The 21,233-nt window shown below is 34.5% G+C and overlaps 1 protein-coding gene across 14 annotated transcripts in view; it reads right to left on the bottom strand.

Annotated features, from left to right (window-relative positions):
- NAALADL2 (N-acetylated alpha-linked acidic dipeptidase like 2) overlaps positions 1-21,233 on the bottom strand; it is a 1,546,126-nt gene that overhangs the window by 605,304 nt on the left and 919,589 nt on the right. For all 14 annotated transcript variants that reach the window (XM_074190946.1, XM_074190945.1, XM_074190943.1 and 11 more), the window contains one exon: positions 11,725-11,844. In XM_074190946.1, the coding sequence (XP_074047047.1) occupies positions 11,725-11,844 (120 nt within the window). The remainder of the gene's footprint in view (positions 1-11,724; positions 11,845-21,233) is intronic.

Here is a 21,233-nt window from a genome sequence, read left to right as displayed (position 1 = left end):
AGGAAGTCCAATTCCAACCAGCCATTTTTGCAATGTTGCTGAAGAGTGGTCATTCAACTTTGCTTTAAAATCAGTACGGAAGGGAAGAACATGCTACTTCCCAGGTACAAGGCAGCCCTAAGTATGGATCATTCTAATGGTAAGGAAACTATTTTAAAAATAAACTCAAAGACTCCAATTTTGCAATAAGAACTCATCATTTGATAATAACTTTTGGGAAAACTGGATAATATTATGGTGAAAACCAGGAATAGACAAGTATCTCACACCTGATACCAAGATAAAGTCAAAAATGGTACATGATTTAGACAGAGTGGCACCATATGCCAATACAGAGAACAAGAAATAGTTTATCTGTCAGATCTATGAAGAAGAGAAAGTTTTATGACCAAACAAGAGACAGACAACCTTAAAAATCCAAAGTTATTTTTAGTGTCATAAATGTATAGGATTTAACAAATTAAAAAATGTTTACTAAGGATAAAATCTTATTAAGTTATCATGCCTTGTACAATGCTTTCTTTGAGTTTTAATACTATGAGAATGATTTATATGTTAAGACTAAAATTTACATTACTTTGTATGATTATAAACTAGTTGGTTGTTTATAAATTTATATGGAATAAAGAAAATTTAAACAAACCATATATGTATATATATATATATATATATATATATATATATTTGATTTAAATGTCTATCCATCTACATTCTTCCATCCATCCAAATAATTCTGTTTATAAATGATCCAATTCATAGAGTCAGAAATAATATAACAATGTCAAATTGGTGAGAGATCTCTATTAGAATTCTTTGGTCTGGTCTGCCTAGCCCTGTTTAATTTACATTTTTACCAATGACTAGGCCATTTGACCTTAACTAACACGTTTATCAGATTTGTAGGCAACACATGGCTGGGTTGGATAATGTACATTGTATATTTCATTATACAATGTATAATGAAAAATTCAGGATTTAAAAGATTTTCTTCATCTGTAAAATCAGGTATCCTATCCACAGACCCGGGAGAGACATTAGATGTGTTATGTGGTAAACCCTTAGTCAATTTATGGCTTCTCTCAAAATTCGTTGTCTACCTTTTAAAACTCTACTTTTTCAGTGGCTAATACTAAAATGCATAAACAGGCAATATTTATGCTTTGAGTTTAATGTTATTTTGAAATGCAAAAATAATAAATTTTAAAAACTCAAATGTTATTTACCTAGAATTCTAGTCAGTTTTTTTAAATGTAAACTCACTTTGGAAAATACACACACATCAAGCTTTCTTTTTAATTATAAAACATGCCAGACTACACATATTTTCCAAAAGCTTAAATATGTTGTATGGGGCATTTGCAGTTAAAAAGCCATTTCATGAATATTTATAAGTATAATAAATTCATTTAAAAGTAGATATTGATGTAACAAAATAACATTTTGTTTAATGGATATTCTTTTAAAAGTTCAAATGAGGATGTTTTGAAAGTCTCAATAGTTAGCTTAGGGTTTTGTTTCATAATTGAAAGGACCTTCCTTGCCCCCCACAAAGGATAGATTATTGCAATTTCCAAGCTGAAAGATTCAAAGTTGATTGTTTTTATCTGTGCCAATCAGTTGTCAACACAGGAAGCTTAGAACATTATTTATTGGAGATGGAATTATAGGGGGGGGTATACTTTCTTCCCTTTAACTGAACACAAGGCTTTCCAGAGTGTTCCTTTCAGGTCGTAATTTAACTTTGTCACCACATTTTTTTTTTTCTAGCACCAGATTAGTAAAACTCAAGCTACTTCTTCCTACTCCCTATATGAGAAAGCCCTTTAATTACCAATATGTTCTTGGGCAAGATGATAATTAATCTGCTGCTCCCAAGTGAAAATGAAAAAAAAATGAAAAGAGAAAGAAAGAGTGAGAGAACTCTGGGTGAGGTACACAGTAACAGGTAATTAGCCTTCAAAAGGAAATCTTTGAAAAGTCTGCCAACAGTCAGGTACACCCTTCTTCATATCTCTCCAACCAAATAAAATGTGAATCTAAAGGTGAATATGACTGAAGATTAACCCTTCAGTTTTGGGATGTTTTCGTTTCAAACAATTCAAGATAGTCTTATCTAAATTCTTAACTTCATAATTATTTTGTTTTTGTTTTTTCGCAAGACAATGGGGTTAAATGACTTGCCCAAGTCACACATTTCGTTAATTATTAAGTTTCTGAGGCTGAATTTGAACTCGGGTCCTCCTGACTCCAGGGCTGGTCCACCTTACACTGTATAATGTTTTTTTTTTTTTAAACTCTACAGAGTTCTAGATGATGGTCAGTAAATGGCTTGTATGATGGGAACAAAGTTAAAACTTTTATAAACTCCTATATAATCTTTAATCTTTTATTGCTTTCAATAATTTCAAATTTTATGTACTTAAAAAGGAAGGGTTGGGCAAAAGAAGGTAAAATTTTAAGCTACTATAATGACTTGTTTGCCCACTGTATTTCACAGATAAATAATCAGTAGAACTATGGTTTTCTAATTTGTTATATATAATGATTGACATAATATTTTCCAAATAGCCAAGGATGCATCTTATAGTGGGTGTGCATTATGTAGTCTTTGATGAAACCCAACAATGAATTGGTAATTTAACAAATATGTACAGTACCACTCAACTTCTCTAAGATTACTCTTCCATATGATTGAAATAGCTATCAAAAAGTGCCCAAGTACAAGTCCTGTGATTTTTGCATTGCCCCCACTATTCAGTTGCATTTAGATCATCTATAAACAATAACAGACATGCAAAAAATCAAAAAATGAAAGAAATCTGTAGTTAAATGGATGGATGGATCTTGGGCTCTTTTTGGAAAGGCAAATTGCTGGAGGAATTTGCATGAACTGATGCTGAGTGAGATGAGCAGAGCTAGAAAAACACTGTACATCCTAACAGCAACATGTGATGATCAACATTGATGGACTCACTCATTCCTTCAGTGCAACAATCGGGGACAATTTTGGGGTATCTGCAATGGAGAATATTATCTGTATCCAAAGAAAGAACTGTGAAGTTTGAATAAAGACCAAGGACCTTAAATTTAGGAAAAAAAAACCCTGATATCTTATTGACTGATCTTGCTATCTCTTATATTTTATGTTTCTTCCTTAAGGATATGATTTCTCTCTCATCACATTCAAATTAGATCAATGTATAGCATGGAAACAATGTAAAGACTAACAGACTGCTTTTTGTGCAGGGTGGGGGGAGGGAAGTAAGATTAGGGGAAAATTGTAAAACTCAAAATAAATAAAATCTTTAATTAAAAAAAAAAGAAAGGCAAATTGGTGGAGTTTATTTGATTGAGTATCCAATGGCAACAAAAACATCATTTGATGGGACATTTGGTAACCTCATATTGCCATGCTTGTGATGAGTATTTGCAAAAAGAACATGAAAAAAATTATTGTAACTGATGGGTCAGCATCTGTTGCAGAAGAAAAAGAAGATTCTATGAAGAATTTTTCTAAGAGTTTACAAATTAAATCAGTATATAATTTAATGCTTAGTGATTTCAATGCAAAGATGCAAAGAGGCATGTTGTTTGACGACTAAGATGAAGTATTTGATTTGAAAAGGTCCTCTTTCAAGGATGGCTATTGTGCATTGTCCACCATTATGTCAAATTTCTCACAAGATATAATAGAAACAACCTTGCTTGCTGCCCTTGTCTGATAACCTTGATCACTGAAGTTAAACAGGACATAGTACTTGGCTGAAAATAAAGTCACCTGTCTGATGTGAAATGATGAACAGGCAAAATCAAGGACTATGGAGATATATCTTCCAATTCAGATTTTCATTTGTTGTTTCTACACAAAGTCAAAATATTTGGCAAATTATAACAGACTATAAGACTTTATATCAAATATTACTGAATGATTAAACAAACTCTACTAATGTTTTGGTGTCAAATGGACAGACATTTATCTAGTTCTGAGCAAGGATAAGCTTTTTTCATTTGTACCATAATTGAGATAAGAAACATCTTAAATGCTTTCATTTTTCTCACTCCAAATTTAGCTTCACAGACCTTGATTACTATTTCATTATTCTGTCATTTCGAAATGAGTCATGGGTTAAGTTTTTTTTTTATTACTTATAAACTGAACTTGGATCTTAATCACAATTATTCACCTTTTGTCTAGGTACAGAGATTTGACCTAAATAATTTAGGGGAAAAAATAGCTGAAGTTATTCAGTTGAAAAGTGAAGCATTCTGATTTGAAAAAAATAAAGGCAGTTTTCATTTTAAAATAGATTAAAAACATGATTTCCTGATTCTGTGGTCTGGTCCTCACTGTGCCTCTGTAACCGATGGAACAACTCTGGATTCTTTTAATTGCAAAATCTGGAGGAACTGGTCTTTTGTAATTACTTGTGAGAATTGGGCATAATGTACCTTGTTAAATTTTTCAGTGAACAAATATCCTCATTCTAAAAATAAAAATAATGTGAGGTTGTGTTATTCACCAAATCCCACAAAACATATCTGTTATTTAGAGTTAAACATGTTTTAATATATTCTATTTCTAATGTTGACTAAGGAACTATTAGGTACATTATTTATTACTGTGACGAGTTTCAAATATTGATATGGAAACATTTCTCTTTAGTTTTTCCTCTGTCACTGACAAGATAGACAAATACACATATGCAGATTGATAAATTAGAAAGGATATTGCACTGAGACTTAGGAGAAATGCATTCAAATCCCACTGATGCTAATTAGCAATGTGACTATAGAGAAGTAAATATGTCTGAATCTAAGCTGCCTCAGTTTCCTCTTCTAAGAAAAAAGAGATAATAATGTCTGTTGTACCTATTGTCTAGATTTAATGTGACGAATAAATGAAATAATGTATGCAAAACCTTTCAAAATGTCAGATACTAACAGCATCACATTGTTGACTACAACAGAACAATCCCTTTGGATAATAACTAATCTTTATAAAGGGTTTTAAAGCATTTTCCATGTTGCCTCATTTGATCCTTATAAGAAGTCTATGAAACAGGTGCTATTATAATCATTTTATTATAGATGAGAAAAGTAAAGCTAAGAAAGAGAAAGTAACTTTTTTTTAGTTTTTTGCAAGGAAAATGGGGTTAAGTGGCTTTCCTAAGGCCACACAGCTAGGTAATTATTAAGTGTCTGAGACCGGATTTGAACCCAGGTACTCCTGACTGCAGGGCCGGTGTTTTATCCACTGTGCCACCTACCTTCTCCGATAAAGTAACTTTCCAAGGATCAGTTGCTCAATTAGAATTTATTACAACTTAGTATCTACTAGGGAGGCAAGACATAAATTCTTGATTCAAAGACCAACACTATCCACTATATGCAACTGCATTTTTAAGGAATTTTTTTCATCGATGAGTAAATGTAAGAAGAAAGAATAAGGCAAAAAATATGGAAACAGAATAGGCTTCAGAGATAAACTCCTTCATTCTAAAATGTCAGGAAAGTTGAGGGACCTGATGAAGGAGTTATATGTGGTAAGCATTAGAGGTGGGATTTGTACATTAGACAATGAGTCTTATCAGAATAATTGAGCTGCCAATGCAAAGGTTTATAATTGTTAAATTTTCAACCTTTCAGAAATTAGCAAATGCAACAAATCAGTGCTCTATTCATTGATTAGATGGTTGCTTAGACTTAAGAAAATGATGATTGAAATGCTATTAATATAGATTAAATTTAAAAGTATTCCTTCCCCCCCAGAGAGTAGACTGCTAAACCCTTACTCATTTCCTATGAAGATGCAGGGAATGTTCTCTATGATAAACAAAGGGTAGCCAAGTGACACAATGAATAGAGAATTGAGCCTGGAATTTGGAACAAATGAGTTCAAATCTAGCCTTGGGCATTTACAAGTTCTGTAACTCTGGCTAAGTCATTTAACCCTGGTTGCTTCAGTTTCTCATCTATAAAATGGACTGGAGCAAGAAATGTCAAACTGCTATAATATCTTTGCCAAGAAAACCATAAATGGAATCATAAAGAGCTGAACACAACTGACACGACTGAAGCGCAATATGGTAAACCAACACATAAATTTGGCTAGATTAGAATACATTTCCCCAAACCAGCTATATGCTTGGATGGGAAGTAAAGTGTAGGAAATCCTTCCAGGTCTAAGGACTAGTCTATTTTTGTGAGTGGACTTTAGTTTGTTTGTTTTTTTTTTACATTGGTTATTTTCAGAGAAGTCATTGTCTCAATAGTACTGAATAATTAAAAAAATTTCCCTCTGCAAATATATATATATATATATATATATATATAAACATATACATGAATATATACATATTATTTTATATATGGATATAATCACATATATATCACTATTTATTAAATTTGAGTAAAATAAGGTAGAGATAAAACTTGAATTAACACCCATTAATTGAGGAATGGCTAAACAAGTTATGAGAGATGAATATTATGGAACATTAATGTTCTATAAAAAAAACGTAAGTGGCCAGTCCCTAGAAAAGCATGGAATGAATTACAGGATCTGATGCTGAGGGAAGGGAATAGAACCGAGAGAACAATTAACACATTAACAACAACACTGTGAGACAATAGAAGCAGCTCCCCTCAGTAGTTCAGAGAGCTAGGTCAGCTGTATTAGAAATGCTATGGAGAATGTCATCCCTATCCAGAGGAAGAAAAACAAAACAAAAACAAAATGAAAAAATCCTTTCAGAATCTGATGAACACTTTATATAAATTATCTCTTATGTTTCTCTTTCCCTTAATCCTAATTCCTCATACTGAAAATGACTAATCTGTAAACATGTGTATCAAAAATATGTATGTACAATGTTAACCTGAGTGAAGGGAGAAGTGTGGAGAAGGGAGGGTGGAAGGAAATTTTGTAACTTAAAAATATAAGTATGCATGTGAATGTTAAAAAATAAAATGGCTGAATTAAAAAAAACAAATTATGATAAACAAAATGCCCTTCAAAGTCCCAATTTGAATATCATATCACCACCTTTATCAGAGTTTCCCCTCAAGATTAAAAAAGAAAGAAAAAAAATGAGTTGTTTGACTTCAGTGGATTTTAACAGCAACAGGGAAATAACAAGAAAGTTTTACATATGGGAATAAGGGCAGAAAGTATGGCCATAGTGTTGGGAACAGGAGGCTACTCTTCTCTGTGTATTTGGCAGTGGGGGAACAAGAGACCTTTGGATGCTGAAAGAAGCTGCTAATGAAGAAGAGAGGGCAGAAGAAAATAAGGAAGAATCTCATCACAGTTTAAATCTGGTTGCTTCCTAGATAAACTAATTATTCTTGCAAATTAGGTGATAAAATATTGTTTCTAAAGAAAGACTTTAAGTGTTGTCTTTAATATCTAAATTTTGTCCTTACTAATAGCTGCAACTTCTAAATTTTCAGTCCTGGTACAAAGCTCCTGCTGCTCCATCCAAGTTATGACACTGAATGGCAATCAATCTTCTACTTTCTTTGCCCTCATAGATCTTATTGTCGATTTTGCATATTGGTAAATATGTTAGAAGTTTAGTTATGGTTTAGATTCTTTCTTTTAAAAACATGTTTTAGGGGGAACTAAGTAGTACAGTGGAATCCACTGATCTTGGAGTCAGGAGGACCTGAGTTCAAATCCAACCTCAGACACATAATACTTTCCTAGCTTCATGACCTCAGGCAAGTCACAACCCCTTAGCCTTGCAAAAACAAAAAACAATAAAATAAAGTAAAACATGTTTTAACTGGGCATGCTATTTTATTCCTCTAATTGCTGTTACTGGGAACGGATGAGACCGGTGCATTGCTTCAGATTGGGAATTCTTAGCTACAGCAAGGTTAATGATTTTTTGACAACTACACTAAGTAGGACACAACTAGAGTGAGCTCTGGGAGTGGAGGAAGCCCACACCAGCTCTCCCCCCAAGGTAAAAAAAAATCAACCCAGGTTGGAAAAATAGAGCAAATTAAAACATCCAGGTTAATCCATATTGGCATTAAGTCCATGAGTGGCTGTTGGACTTCTACTCTGGGTGAGATAGAAAGAGCTATTATAAAAAAAAATTCATATATATATATATATATATATATATACATATATTAAGGGGTTTTCATTGTCATTGTTGTTATTTTTAATATCATAGTCACTTTGGAAAGTGCAAGGGATCAAATATTATGTAACTACCATGCAGATACTGTCCCAAGAAATCTCATTTGATCACAAAAAGAATCTCCCTTGTAAGTAAAAACAAATAAAACAAAAACAGTGATAAGCAAAATAAATCAAGAAATCAAACAAGGCTGATGAAAAAAATAGCATTTTGTCTCTCCAGACCATTGCCTTTCCATGAAGAACAATAAAATAGGTGTATTTGATCTTCCATCCTCTGGAATTTAGTTACTATTACATTAAAATTAATGGAAACTTCAGTTCTCTTGTTTTTTTGTATTATTGCATTCATTGTATAACTTGTTCGATTCAGCTTACCTCAGTCTATTTCATTTTATGCAAATCTATCCAAGTTTCTTCAGATTCCTCTAAATTTTACCTACCTATGACATCCATATGCCATTCACTTAGTGCAATTGGTTCCTCCATTTCAGTTTTTCTCTAGATAAGCAGTATCTACTTCCTGTTACATAATAAATCTTCCTGGAAGAACCTATAATTGTAAAGAACTTTACTACACTGTTAAAAATCATTTAATCTAACATCTCTCAATTCTTGATTGCATATGATATATTTCCCATTGGCATAGAGAGAAATTAATCCAAGATACATTAGAGCAATCAAAGAAGTATTTGCATAGAACTTTTGGAAATAGACCATTCCCCCATAAGCAAAACATCTATTAATTTAATGACCAAATAAAATTAAAACCATTTCTCATAAATATAAATTTAAAGAAATCAGTTTCCTTTTCACAATCCTTCCTTGGAGAGCTCTTAAGCAGATTTCTTTCTCTACCATTAATGTATGTGCCAAGGTCCAAGGTACGTTTATTGAAATTCTTTTCTTCTTTCCATATCTTTCTGTCAAATGTAAAGGTTTCCATACCAGTGCCTTCTTGAAGACTAAATGAATAAATATATAATATTTATAACAAAAGTAACGAGTTACCCTCCTTCTTGGCTGCAGTTTCTTCTCTATTCATTTTAGGAAATGATTTCATGTTACAAATTTTATGTCCCCTTTGCCCTCCCTATCTCCCACATATAAAATCTCTCCCTAATTTACTTTTTGAATCATGATTTAGTAACTGCCCCAAACTGAAATAGGATTAAGTTTTCTCTTTTACTCAGTCAGATGCAGATTTTTACTCCAGATGCTCATTCAGAGGTATGATTAATAGATATGTTTAACACAGAAGTCATTTGGTTCTCTGCCCTTCTTCTCCCAGCTGTAGATTCTTAACATCTAATTTCAGTCCATGTTTTCAGAGAAATATTTGATGGAGGTTGGGGGCAATGGGGATTGTGGTGCCATCCATATCCCAATCAGATACACATTTATGCTTACTTTCTTGACAGACTGAATGTATTAGGACAAATATAGCAGCAAGCATGCCAGCAAAATGGAAGGACAACAAAAGAAAACAAATGGAATGTTACTATAAAGCAAAATAAAATCAAGTTTTTTTGGTCTTAGAGATGATACTCAAGCCCATATGGGTATACTTAGTAGCTGAACTTTCTGACCTAGGTTGGACCCATACTAAGGAGATCAGCATTAGTCTACATGGTTAATGATGGCAACCATTCTGTCTCTTAATCCGTCATGTCATAATGTAGATGAGTCCCAAGTAGTCAGTCCGACTGAAAATTGAACCCGAAATTTATCTTTTATAGTTCTGTGCTGTTTGCTGTATATTTCAATAGTTTTATAATGTTATTACTCTCTTTGGAATGCAAACATTTGGCAGATAGCAAAAGCAAAAAAATATCCTGATCTACTTCAATACAGCTAATATTTGGAATGGACAACAACATGCATCATTGGATAGAGTGCCAGGTTGGGAATCAGGAAGACTTGAGTTCAAATATGACCTGAGTTGTGTGGTCCTGAGCAAGTCACTTATCCCTATTTATCTCAGTTTCCTCATCTGTAAAATTATCTGGAGAAGGAAATGACAAACCACTCCAACCTCTCTGCTAAAAAACCCCAAATTAGGTTTGAAGAGTTGCATATGACTGAAAACCAACTGATGAATAAAGAACATCTAGAAATACAGCATTCAGCAAAACTGACCTTCTTGCTCTTCTGTGTACATACACCTTCATTTTGGGACTCTATGTCTTTTCATTGATTATGCCTAGAATGATTCCCTCTGGTGTTTTGAGCTTCTGGCTTTTTATATTCTTCAAGAATCCCTTAATGGGGGTGGCTAGGTGGCACAGTGGATAGAGCACCAGCCCTGGAGTCAAGAGTACATGGGTTCAAATCTGGTCTCAGACGCTTAATAATTACCTAGCTGTGTGGCCTTGGGCAAGCCATTTAACCACATTTACCTTGCAAAAAAAACCTAAATTTTTTTTTTTTAAAAAGAATCGCTTTATGGGACCCTTCAATGCTAGTGACTTTTCTGAGATTGCTTCCAATTTTCTTTGTCTATATCTTGGATGACCATAGTTGAATGTACACATTTAGAATGTGAATTCCTTGAAGTCAGAGACTGATTTTTTTCATTCTTTGCATCCCTAACACTTAGCAGAGTGCCTGCTAAATAGCAAGGGATTAACAAATGTTTAAGCTGATGTGACATGGAAAACAAGAGGCTCTGATATCCCTTTAATATTTTTAAATATGCAACACTATACAATTTCATAATATAAGTTACCTTAATCAGAACTGACAGAAAACTAAAATATATCATTGGTGTTCAATTTTGAGAAGATCTGATTTTAATGTAAAAGAATCTTTCTCACCATGTAACATTCCACTATAGAATATCAACACTGGAGGGACAGAGATTGTAGTGATTTGAAAAGCAGCAAAACCTATTTATATTTTGGACAAATGAGTGAGTAAAGATAAAGGAAGAGATTCAAAATATGTCTAAAGCTAAGAACTTCCAGTGCCCCCTTCCCCGAGTAATAGAAGGGAAAAAAAAATTACTAGAAAAGAGATAGTGGTGAGCATTGTCTATTATGTTTGCTCATTATCAGACACTTAGATTGAACTGCCTTAATTATGCAAATGGAGCCAATGGGTAAGTGTTAATAAACTTCCATTTTAATAAAAATCAATCAAAATTCAGCCTCTCTTTAGCACACTATCATTTAATTAAATTTTTAAAACGTCAATGGCTATACAATTATACCCATCTCAAGTAGATGATGAACTATATCACAAAGGTGCATCTTTGTCAATACCATTCCCATAAAAAGTATGCAGTTAAATCTGTTTTGCTAATTGATAACCAAGTGTTGTATACACGTTAGGTGAAGAGGATGACCACGACTTTCATTTGCAGACCCATTTTTTTCAAAATATCAAATTTGAATCCATGTACTGCAATGAACGCATCTACTTATCAGCACCTTATAGAGTTTCCTATTGGGGGGATAGGAATCAAGTTCCTTATCAAAAGCCACGTCCAGTAATTTTAGCTACAAAAAAGAAGATGGGGAAAATAACAACCATAACCCACAACCCACATGCAGTAGAGAACTTTGACCAACCTTGTAGAGTAAAGGAAGTTTGCCTAGTTTTAGCAGGGCAATCCTCTTGGTCACATTTCTCATCACTTGAATCCGGGTTACATCTTCTACAGTCCCATAACTGACATCAATGACTTCACCCTATAGGAATAAGAGAAAAGAAAAGAAAGCACTACAGTAAATGTACAAATGTATCTATTAACATGAGACTGAAGAATGAAAGAAAATTATGTGCACCAATGAAGCCCTTGATCTGTTCTCTTTGATTCACTTGCCATCATTTTTCAATCATCTTTTAAGAAATTGGTAACTTTTCCACACTTGTCAAGGAAACCTAAATATTAAACAGATTTCTATCCAAATGATTCTTTTAATCATGACTTTTATTTCCAGCAAGATTTTGCAGATATCCTGAGTTTAGCTACTTTTTAAATCAACCTAGAAATTTGTCTTAAAATTATAAATTCGAGTTAGTGATAAAAGGCACTTCAGAGGTCATCCCGTTGGATCTTAGCTTTTCAGATGAGGAAACAGACACAGGGAGGTTAGATATCTTGTCTTAGATGACTAGGTATCAGGGTTTTATAGGAAAGATTTTAATCAATCTGTCAACCAATAAGCATTTTTTAATACTCATTGGTCCTCCTCTACAGTCTTTCCTCTGTAGCATCATGTCTATTAACTGCTAAAAGGCCTAGTATATCAATATACTATTGTTCACATGGAAGCTTTCTATTTTTCATTTGTAAATTCTAAGCTACTAATTGTTTGTGACACAAATGATAGCCCCACTGAAGGACAATTTGTTTAGCTAATTGAGATTTTCCTTTCATATTGCCTGTTGACATTCCTAGTGAGGGTAATGCCTTTCAAAGCTATTTTCTCATTATCTTGAGCTCTGGTAAGACCCCAAGTAGATACCACAAACTGAGAAGCTTTTGGAAAAAACTTGGACAAGAGTAATAAAAAAGAAATACAATGAACTTAAGAAAACCAACAACCATTTTTCCTTTGCAATAAGGGACTGATCTTACTGAGTTTTTACCCAGAGGACTTGATTGATACTTCTCTCTACCCATGTGGACTATGGAGCATATTCAGACAGTCTGTAGTATATCCCTGTAATGAGGACAGATTGCAAACTGGTTATACCTGGAACCGAGAGTCATCCAAAAGGTTAATCCAGGCCAGACTCTTAGTCTGGCTTATTTCTCCAGCACTGAAGTAAGGAGACAATGATTCAACTCTCAGTGAAGGGAGTTTTCTTTATTTCTCCACCAAGGCCATTGTGATGCTACTGGTGAGTGCAAAGACTACTGTTGTTTCTGTTGTTGTCTATTTTTCTTGTTTTAAGGTTATAACCTTGTGAGCTTCAGAAGGTCAAGAAAAGAGAGATGGTAGAGAACAGAAAATGTAGTGCTTGTAAACACACACATGAAAACAAATAGTAAGGAGCTCAGTCCAAGGGCAACAGAGCTGAAAACTCATCTACTTATCAGCCAGGCTGCATCTGGAAATGAATCGGTTGGGGGCAAATGATAAATGGACACTGAATTATATCAACATTTTGTCCCCAGGGATGAAAGTGGTGTATGGGAGAGGACCCTCTCCAGGGTTTTGTGAAAATGTTTGTACTTCCAATCTTGCTGTGTCTTTATAATAAATATCTCTTTAAAACAACTAAATGAGGAGATTAGCAAAGATGGTGCAGTAGATAGAAACAAGATGTACAACCCATTTTCCCCTATAGCTCTCCTGACAAAAAAAGCTAAAGTAAGATTGAAATCAATCAGGAGAGAAAATAAGGTAAATTATCTCTTCAGACCAAGGCCCCAAATTTGGTCCCTAAGCAAGAGATCAAGACAGCATTCATGGAAGGGGCTATGGACTCAGCCCTATGGAGCTCCTAATAGAATCAGGTCAATACTGTAAGATCTCTCATAATAAATTTCAGATGTAGTTTTAGACTTGAACATAGGACAGCACTCAGAATGGATTGTAGATTTAGTTCCAGAACTAGACCAGTAGCCAACAGTTCAGTGTTGGGTATGGGGGTTGTTCAGAGATGCTGTACACCAAACAGGACAAGGCTAACAGAGGTCACTTTGAAACTGGCTAAGTGATAGTGTCAGAGTAAACTTCTGGCTACTGGAACACGATCCAAGGCTAAGTCTCTAGCTATGATGTCTAGATTTAAATTGGGGTCTAGAAAACAGGATAGGGGAGAGAAGAAATCAGATAATGTCCTTAATCTCCCCACAGTTTGCTGAAAGTTCAGAGGTCCATGGCTCAGATCACCTTGTTAACCTTAAAAGAACACAGCACTAAAGAACTCAGTAACAAAACCCTAGTTAAGACAGGCCAGGTGCATACAACATTCTATCAGAAATGTGCAGAACCTGGATCTAACAAAAAAGTTACAACCTTAGAAATAAGTCTGGAAGACAGAGTGAAATAATTTTTAAAAAGAGTTATTAAGGTACTATGGGCATTGAAGAGGAAAAATTAAAAGAGGGTAATAAAAATAGCTAGAAATAAAATCTCAAAGAAATTCATCCAGCCACAGGATGAATTAGGATTTCTAGAAGAAATAAAGAACAGGTAGCCTCAGTTGGCATGGTCCATGTGGGCAATGACAGTGACTGACTAGGGGAGTGATTATGTAAGTGAAGGCAAGAGGACTTATTCTACAGATGATGAGAAAGTACAAAAGACAAGACAGTAGCAGTGTGTGTTGTGTGTGTGTGTGTGTTTGTGTGTGTGTGTGTGTGATAATATGAAGTCAGTGATGATGCTGGGTTTATGAACTAGAGTCAATGATGGTTCATTCAACAGAAGTAAAAAAGGAGAAGATCTAGAAAGAAGGATAGTGACTTTTTTGAGGTTCAGTTGCTTCAGTCCTGTTTGACTCTCTATGGTCCCATTTTTGTGGTTTTCTTGGCAAAGACTCTGATGCAATTCACCATTTCATTCTCCAGTTCACTTAAAAAATGACGAACCTAAGGCAAACGGGTTAAATAGTTTGCCCAGGGTCACACAACTATGAAGCCAGATTTGAATTGATGAAAATGAGTCTTCCTGATTTCAAGACAAGTGCTCTATAGACTCTATCAGTTGGCTGTCCCCATAATGAGGAAGACCCAAGATCAAATTCTAATTCATCTATTAACTGTGAAGTTGGACAAGTCTCTAATTGAATTGCAGCTTCCTTCAGTTTCCTTAATAGGACCTACCTCCACAGGATTACGATGAGGAATTAATAAGAGAATAAATGAATGTATATTGTATATATAAAAACATCAGCATATATCTAAAATATCTTAAAATAGTCCATATAAATTGCTATTATTCCTATATAAATATATAAATATTATTACTATATAAATAAACTAATAACTGATATTCACATAGTGCTCTATGTTTTTTAGCAAAACTGTATAAACATCAAGAACTCATTATCACCTTTTTGCTGATCATGAAATTGAGACTTAAAGGGATTAAAAGAGGAAGGAATAAAATTTGGGGGGTATTTACCATATGCTAAGCACTTTAAAAATATTATCTCATCTGATTCTCTCAAAAACCTCTGAATGAAGGCACTAAATTATCATCATTTTATATTTGAGGAAAGTGAGACAAAAAGAAGTCAAAGGACCTGCCTGTGCTCCCATGGCTGGTAAATGTGTGAGGCCTTCTTTGAACTCAGATTTTCCTTCTTCCAGGAGAGCAGCCCTGACCACTTAGCTGCTTCTAATTTGTCCAAGGTTACACAGTCAGAAGATCTAAGAAATGGGATTCAAATCCTTGTTCTTCTGGACTCCATCTTTCTATTTTACCACACTGCCTTCAATTAACTAATGCAAATAGCCTGTGTCAGTTCAGAAACCAGAATGAAAGTAAGACATTTCTCTATTTGTACAAACCAAAACTCTTGTTTTCATGAGCATGTTGTGCTTTGAGACTATCTATTAAAAATCAATCATTCCAGAGGCCTCATAATATCAATACTTGGAAAAGGGAGGATAAACATCTCTCAAATGCCTACTGAGGAGGTCTCTGAACTAGATCATTTATAAAAGTTTCTTTTTTCCCTAACCTTCGAGCAAACTGAGAATCACAGCATTCACTGCTCAGTTAAAAGAAAACTCATTGAATTTTCCCAAAGCACAAATCAATATACAGAGATATGATAAAACGTCAAGCCATTTCGTTCCACACATGAACTATTGACAAAGGCAAGGTGCTCTGTTGCATGCGTCCATCCAGATGATGCATTCCTAACAATTCAACATTTTCAAATATTACTCCAATTTCTGGGATCAAACAAGGGATGAGAGAAGAATTGGAGGAAGGTAGTATGACCATAAGGGAATGTATTCTGCATTTGGGTTTGAGTCCTAGCTTTCCATTTTCCAGTTATGGGACAATGGGGAAACCATTGAAACTCTTTGGGACTCTGTTTCCTCATTGATAAAATGAAAGATCTCGAAATTTCTCTTCCAGCTTCAAATAAATAAATAATTATATAGATGTATATATGGGTTGTCTCTGAATATGAGTTCCTTGAGAGTGGGGACCTTACTTTTTCTGTGTTTCTTTATGGTTAATCAAAGTGTTCCACAGATAAAATGTTTTTAGTCAATCATTCATTTTATCATCCTCGAAGTCAAAGAAACATGTGTTTTAGAACCTATATACCTATATAACTCTTTATCTGGGGAATGTGATCCTAAGGCAGGGAAGGGAAACTTTACCCCTTACTGAAATGAATCAATGAGCAAGAGAAAAGAGAAATCAAGAACCAAGTAAATTTTTAAAAACATCAAGTTGGTCAAAGTTTTAAAAACAAACATTAAAATTGTTTTAATATGTAACTGAAGAAAATAAAATGTTAAATAAATAAATGTGGAAAAATAAGAGAGTCAGAAGAGGACAGATAAAAAGAAGAAAGAAATAAAATTAATTGATTTCTTAATTTAAGCAATGGAACATAAGCTAAGAAATATATATGATACAATAGTAAAAGAACATTTGAGTAAAATGAAACATTAACTGATTGAATGAATCGAATGAGGACCCATGCAGAAAAACTATGAATTGATCTCTTAAAAACAAAAATATTAAGTAATAATATAAAATTTGAAGGAATCACTGACCAGGGTTGTCATCAACTATAACTCAAATTGTACAGGCATTAAGAACAGAAAATAAAAATCAGTTAAAGTCATTTCAATTAAATCGAAGAGAAGCTTAACTTCCTTTATTCTACTTTCAGTTTTTCCATCTGCAAAAACATCAATCTCCGGCCTCCCCACAAATCTTCATTTAACATAAACTCTGTAAAAAATGTAAAATCTTGGCTTAAAAAAAATAAGTTAGAAGATTTGGTTTTTACTGATGTAAGGAGACTCTGAGTTGTTAGGTTTTTTTTTTTTTTGCTTATTTTGTTTTGTTTTCTCCTCATAAGAACACAGAAAAAGAGGGAGTTTTGCTGCTGAAAGAGATATATAATAAAGGTAGAAATATACACAAGGAAATTAGAAGAGTGTTGTCATTGCCCCTTTCCCAATTAATTTCATTTGTATATCAAGTGAGAAGGACTAGATTTCAGAGCCCTGACTTTCCCACTGGACCATTGATGTTTTGGTAAAGCCATCAACCAATCTTATGGTCATGAGAACCAGAGAAACAATAGAAGTTAATTTTTTTTCCCCTAACCCTAAATCAATAATGGGCCCTGGGACCTTAAAACAGCATTAGAGTAAATTTTAAAATAATATGTATTTTATATTAATATAGGCATATTCTTCTTAGTTCTGACAGTTCTCTGATGACATTTGATGTGTCATAACTCTTAGCTCTCAAAGTACTATCAAAAGAACACTGAAATTGGAGTTAAAAGGCCTGGGTTCAAATTAGAATTTCCTTAACCTCTTAGGGTCACAGGTTTCATCATTCATAAAATTGAAAATGATAGACTGTTGGACTTTCTCAGGTTCTGTAAAGTTCTAAAATAATGAGTCCATGCAGAAAACAATGACCAACTTCTTATTTTTGAAGATGCAGAGGTAAAAGGTGAGGGCATCTTGGTAAAAATGAGACTAATGGAAATCCTCTACAGGAATCCTGATGACAAGGATGTTCAGGACAAAGACATGATGCCAAATAGATGGTCCATGCTTCAGTCAAGAAATCATTGCTACAAGATATTGACAGGTAAGCCAGACATACAGAAGAAGGAACTGTATTAGCCCCACAGATTCTATACTCATTTCCTTTATTCAATTCAATAAACATTTTTTTGCATCTACTATGTGAGACACATTGTCATATTGTCTTAAGAGCTCAAGATACAAATAAAAGAAGAAAGATAATGAAAGAGCTTATAACCAAATAGAGGAAAATAATACACCAAGAAAGCTGACTGGGGTGAAAAGATGGAACATGATGTTCCATGGAGTTGAAACCAAACTGAAGGGAAATGGGGCTATCTCTGTGGGTGCCCTGGATATTTTCTATGGGCACTGCCATATCACAATTTGTGCTTGGGTAATTTTTTTGTCATTTTATTTGCCATGTTGGGTGATTAAATTATTTTTTAAATTACCAGGACCTTTTATGATTGGCCCATAAATGTTCACATCAGTGACATATCAGTATTTATTTTGGATGGATGAGGCACCAAAGAGTGGTTTGTGTCTGATATGGTGTCCCTGGTGGCAAAATATGAGGGAATCTTAAAGTGCTACATGATGAATGAGCATTACAAAGTTAGATGTGAGCTCAAAAAAAAGTGTTTAAAAGAAAGCATATCTAAAAAATAGAACACAGGACGAAGTAAAACAAGATAGATCTACTTCCATCCACAGGAACAAAATATTGCTTTAGAATTCTAGAAAAAGAGATTCTTCAAAATTTTATTCTTTTACCCTAGCAATAGTTCATGTTTCTGAAGGTTTCCTTCTATGAGTAGCTAGTAAACTAACCTCAGTTCTATGAGCTGGAAAATTGGACTGAAATGTGTACACCAAAGTAGTAATGCTAATAACAATCTCCTGGTCTCATGAGCTCTCTCATTAACTTGGGCCTTCCCCAAAGCTTAATTCAGGTCCATAGGGAGTCATATTTAACTCCTTCAGGCAACTAGGTGGCAGAGGGAGGGAAAGGGAATAAATATTTATATACTGCCCACTAGATATCAGTAATTGTGTCAATGAGCTTTTATAAACATCACAATGGATGCATAAAATAGCAAGTGTTATTATTATTATTCCTATTTTGAAGCTGAAGAAAATAAAGGTTAAGTGACTTGTCCAAGGTCACAGGGCTAGCAAGTGTCTGAGGTCAATTTTTTTCATAATTATCCATTTTTAATTTTTTAAACAATTTTTTCATGTTTTCCAATACATTTTTTTAAACATTCATTCATATGCCTATGTATATTTCTAAGTTACAAAATTTCCTTCAACTCCCCCTTCCCACCCACCTCCCCTCAATGGACAATTATCAGGTTAATATTGTATTTATGCATTATATGTAACCTGTTTACAGGTTAGCCATTTTTGGTATGAGGAATTTGGACTAAGGGAAAGAAATACATAAGAAATATATATTTTTTTAAAGTGAATGTAGTGTTCCTCAGATTCTGAAGGATTTTTGTTTTGCTTTTCTTCCTCTGGATGGGGGCAGCATTGTCCATAGCCATTCTAATAGGGTTGTCCTGGTTCTGAATTACTGAGAGAAGCTGTATCTATCAGGACTGATCATTTCATAATGTTGTTGCTAATGAGTATATTGTCCTCTTGGTTCTGCTCCTTTTACTCAACATCAGAATTCTTGAATTTTGTAATTCATTTGATGCTTCTCTAGAATCTGACCATTTATGGTTTCTTATGGAATAATAGTATTCCATAAATATTTATGTAACACTGAAGCCAGATTTCTTGATTTCGGGTCTAAGTGCTTTATCCACTACTGTCACTTAAACTGCCTCTAATAGGCAGTGACTGTTTGGTGTTAACGTAATAGGACTAAACATGTGGAGGGGTAAGGGAAGAGAAAGAGCAAGGAAAGAGAGAGACAGAGAGAGAGAGAGAGACAGAGAGAGAGAGAGAGAGAGAGAGAGAGAGAGAGAGAGAGAGAGAGAGAGAGAGAGAGAGAGAAGAGGGAAAGAGAGAAGAAGGAAAGGGAGAAGAGGGAGAAAGAGGAAGGGAAGAAAAGGCAAGGGAAGAATTCCAATACTTAACACATATCCAGGTGAGCGTTAGGCAAAGAAGGATATTTGCTTTGTAAAGGTACAGATACAGTGAGTAAAACCATAAAGTTAAAATGACAGAGCTGATTTTTTTATTTTTTCAAAAATTAGAAAAGGGCCTGAAAAGAGGATATATCTGTATCAGCAAGGCAGTTGGGGAGAAAATGGCCTTGAGGGCAGTATGTTTGGAAAAGGTCTCTGTATTAAGGAACTGAGGTAATCATCCATCATGAAAGCAGGGTTTCATGGTGGGAGCTTTCAGGAATGAAAGACTTAAGCTACTCAGCCCAGCTACAGGAGACAGAAAAAGAAAATTTAAGAGCATTGGGAAGAGAATGAGGTAGCTAAGTTATACAATGGGGAGAAAGCCAGACTTGAAGTCTGGAAGACACTTTTTAGCTGTCTGAGGGTAAGTGGTTGACTCTCTCATTCTCCATTTTTTCTTGTCTAAAAACTACTAAGAACAGCATGGACATCACAACCCTCCTTGTTGTGAGAACCAAATGAGATAATATTTCTCAAGTGTTTCTCAAAACCTTAAGGTACTATATAAATATAAGTAAGATGGAGGACAAGAAGAAGAATATCCTTTAATTCAGTAGGAAAGGAATGTTTAGAATGGGGTTGGTCAACAGTAGCAAAGGCATTAGAGAATGAGGAAGAAGGATCTGAGCAAAGGTCTTTGAAAGTGGTAATAAGAAAGCTAATAATGTCCTTTTCTTAACAACTTCTGTAGAAAGCTGGGGAGAGAGGGCAGGACATAAGCAGTAGAGTAATGAGTGGGAAGCAGGGAAAAAGTGAAACATCAAGCAAAGACTTCTTCAGGAGATAGATGTCAGAGAAAGGGAGAAGAGCATGGAATGATGCCAGTGTAAAAGGAAACAGTCAGGCTAAACTCTTGACTGAGACTGGAAACAGTGGAGACAAATTGAGGCAGCTGGGTCAATCAGAAAACCAACGATCGCTTATTAAATCTCTATTAAATTCTGATCAGCTGGATGGTACAATGGATAGAGTGCCCAGGTCAGGAGTCAGGAAGATTCATATTTCTGAGTTCAAATCCAGCCTCTAACACTTAGTAGTGTGGGACCTTGGGCCAGTCACTTAATCCTACTGCTTCAGTTTCCTCCTTTGCAAAATGAGTTGGAGAAGGAAATGGCCACTCACTCTAGTTTCTTTGCCAAGAAAACCCCAAATGGTGTCACAAAGAGTCCGACATGATTGAAACTGAACAATGAAAGTATTTCATAAGAGTGAACTCTAGGCATGCTATTCG

This window comes from Macrotis lagotis, chromosome 6 (genome assembly GCF_037893015.1).
Source record: "Macrotis lagotis isolate mMagLag1 chromosome 6, bilby.v1.9.chrom.fasta, whole genome shotgun sequence".
In the NCBI taxonomy this organism is placed as follows: Eukaryota; Metazoa; Chordata; class Mammalia; order Peramelemorphia; family Peramelidae; genus Macrotis; species Macrotis lagotis.
Note: the sequence above shows the minus strand (reverse complement) of the source record. Positions and strands in the feature narration are given on the sequence as shown.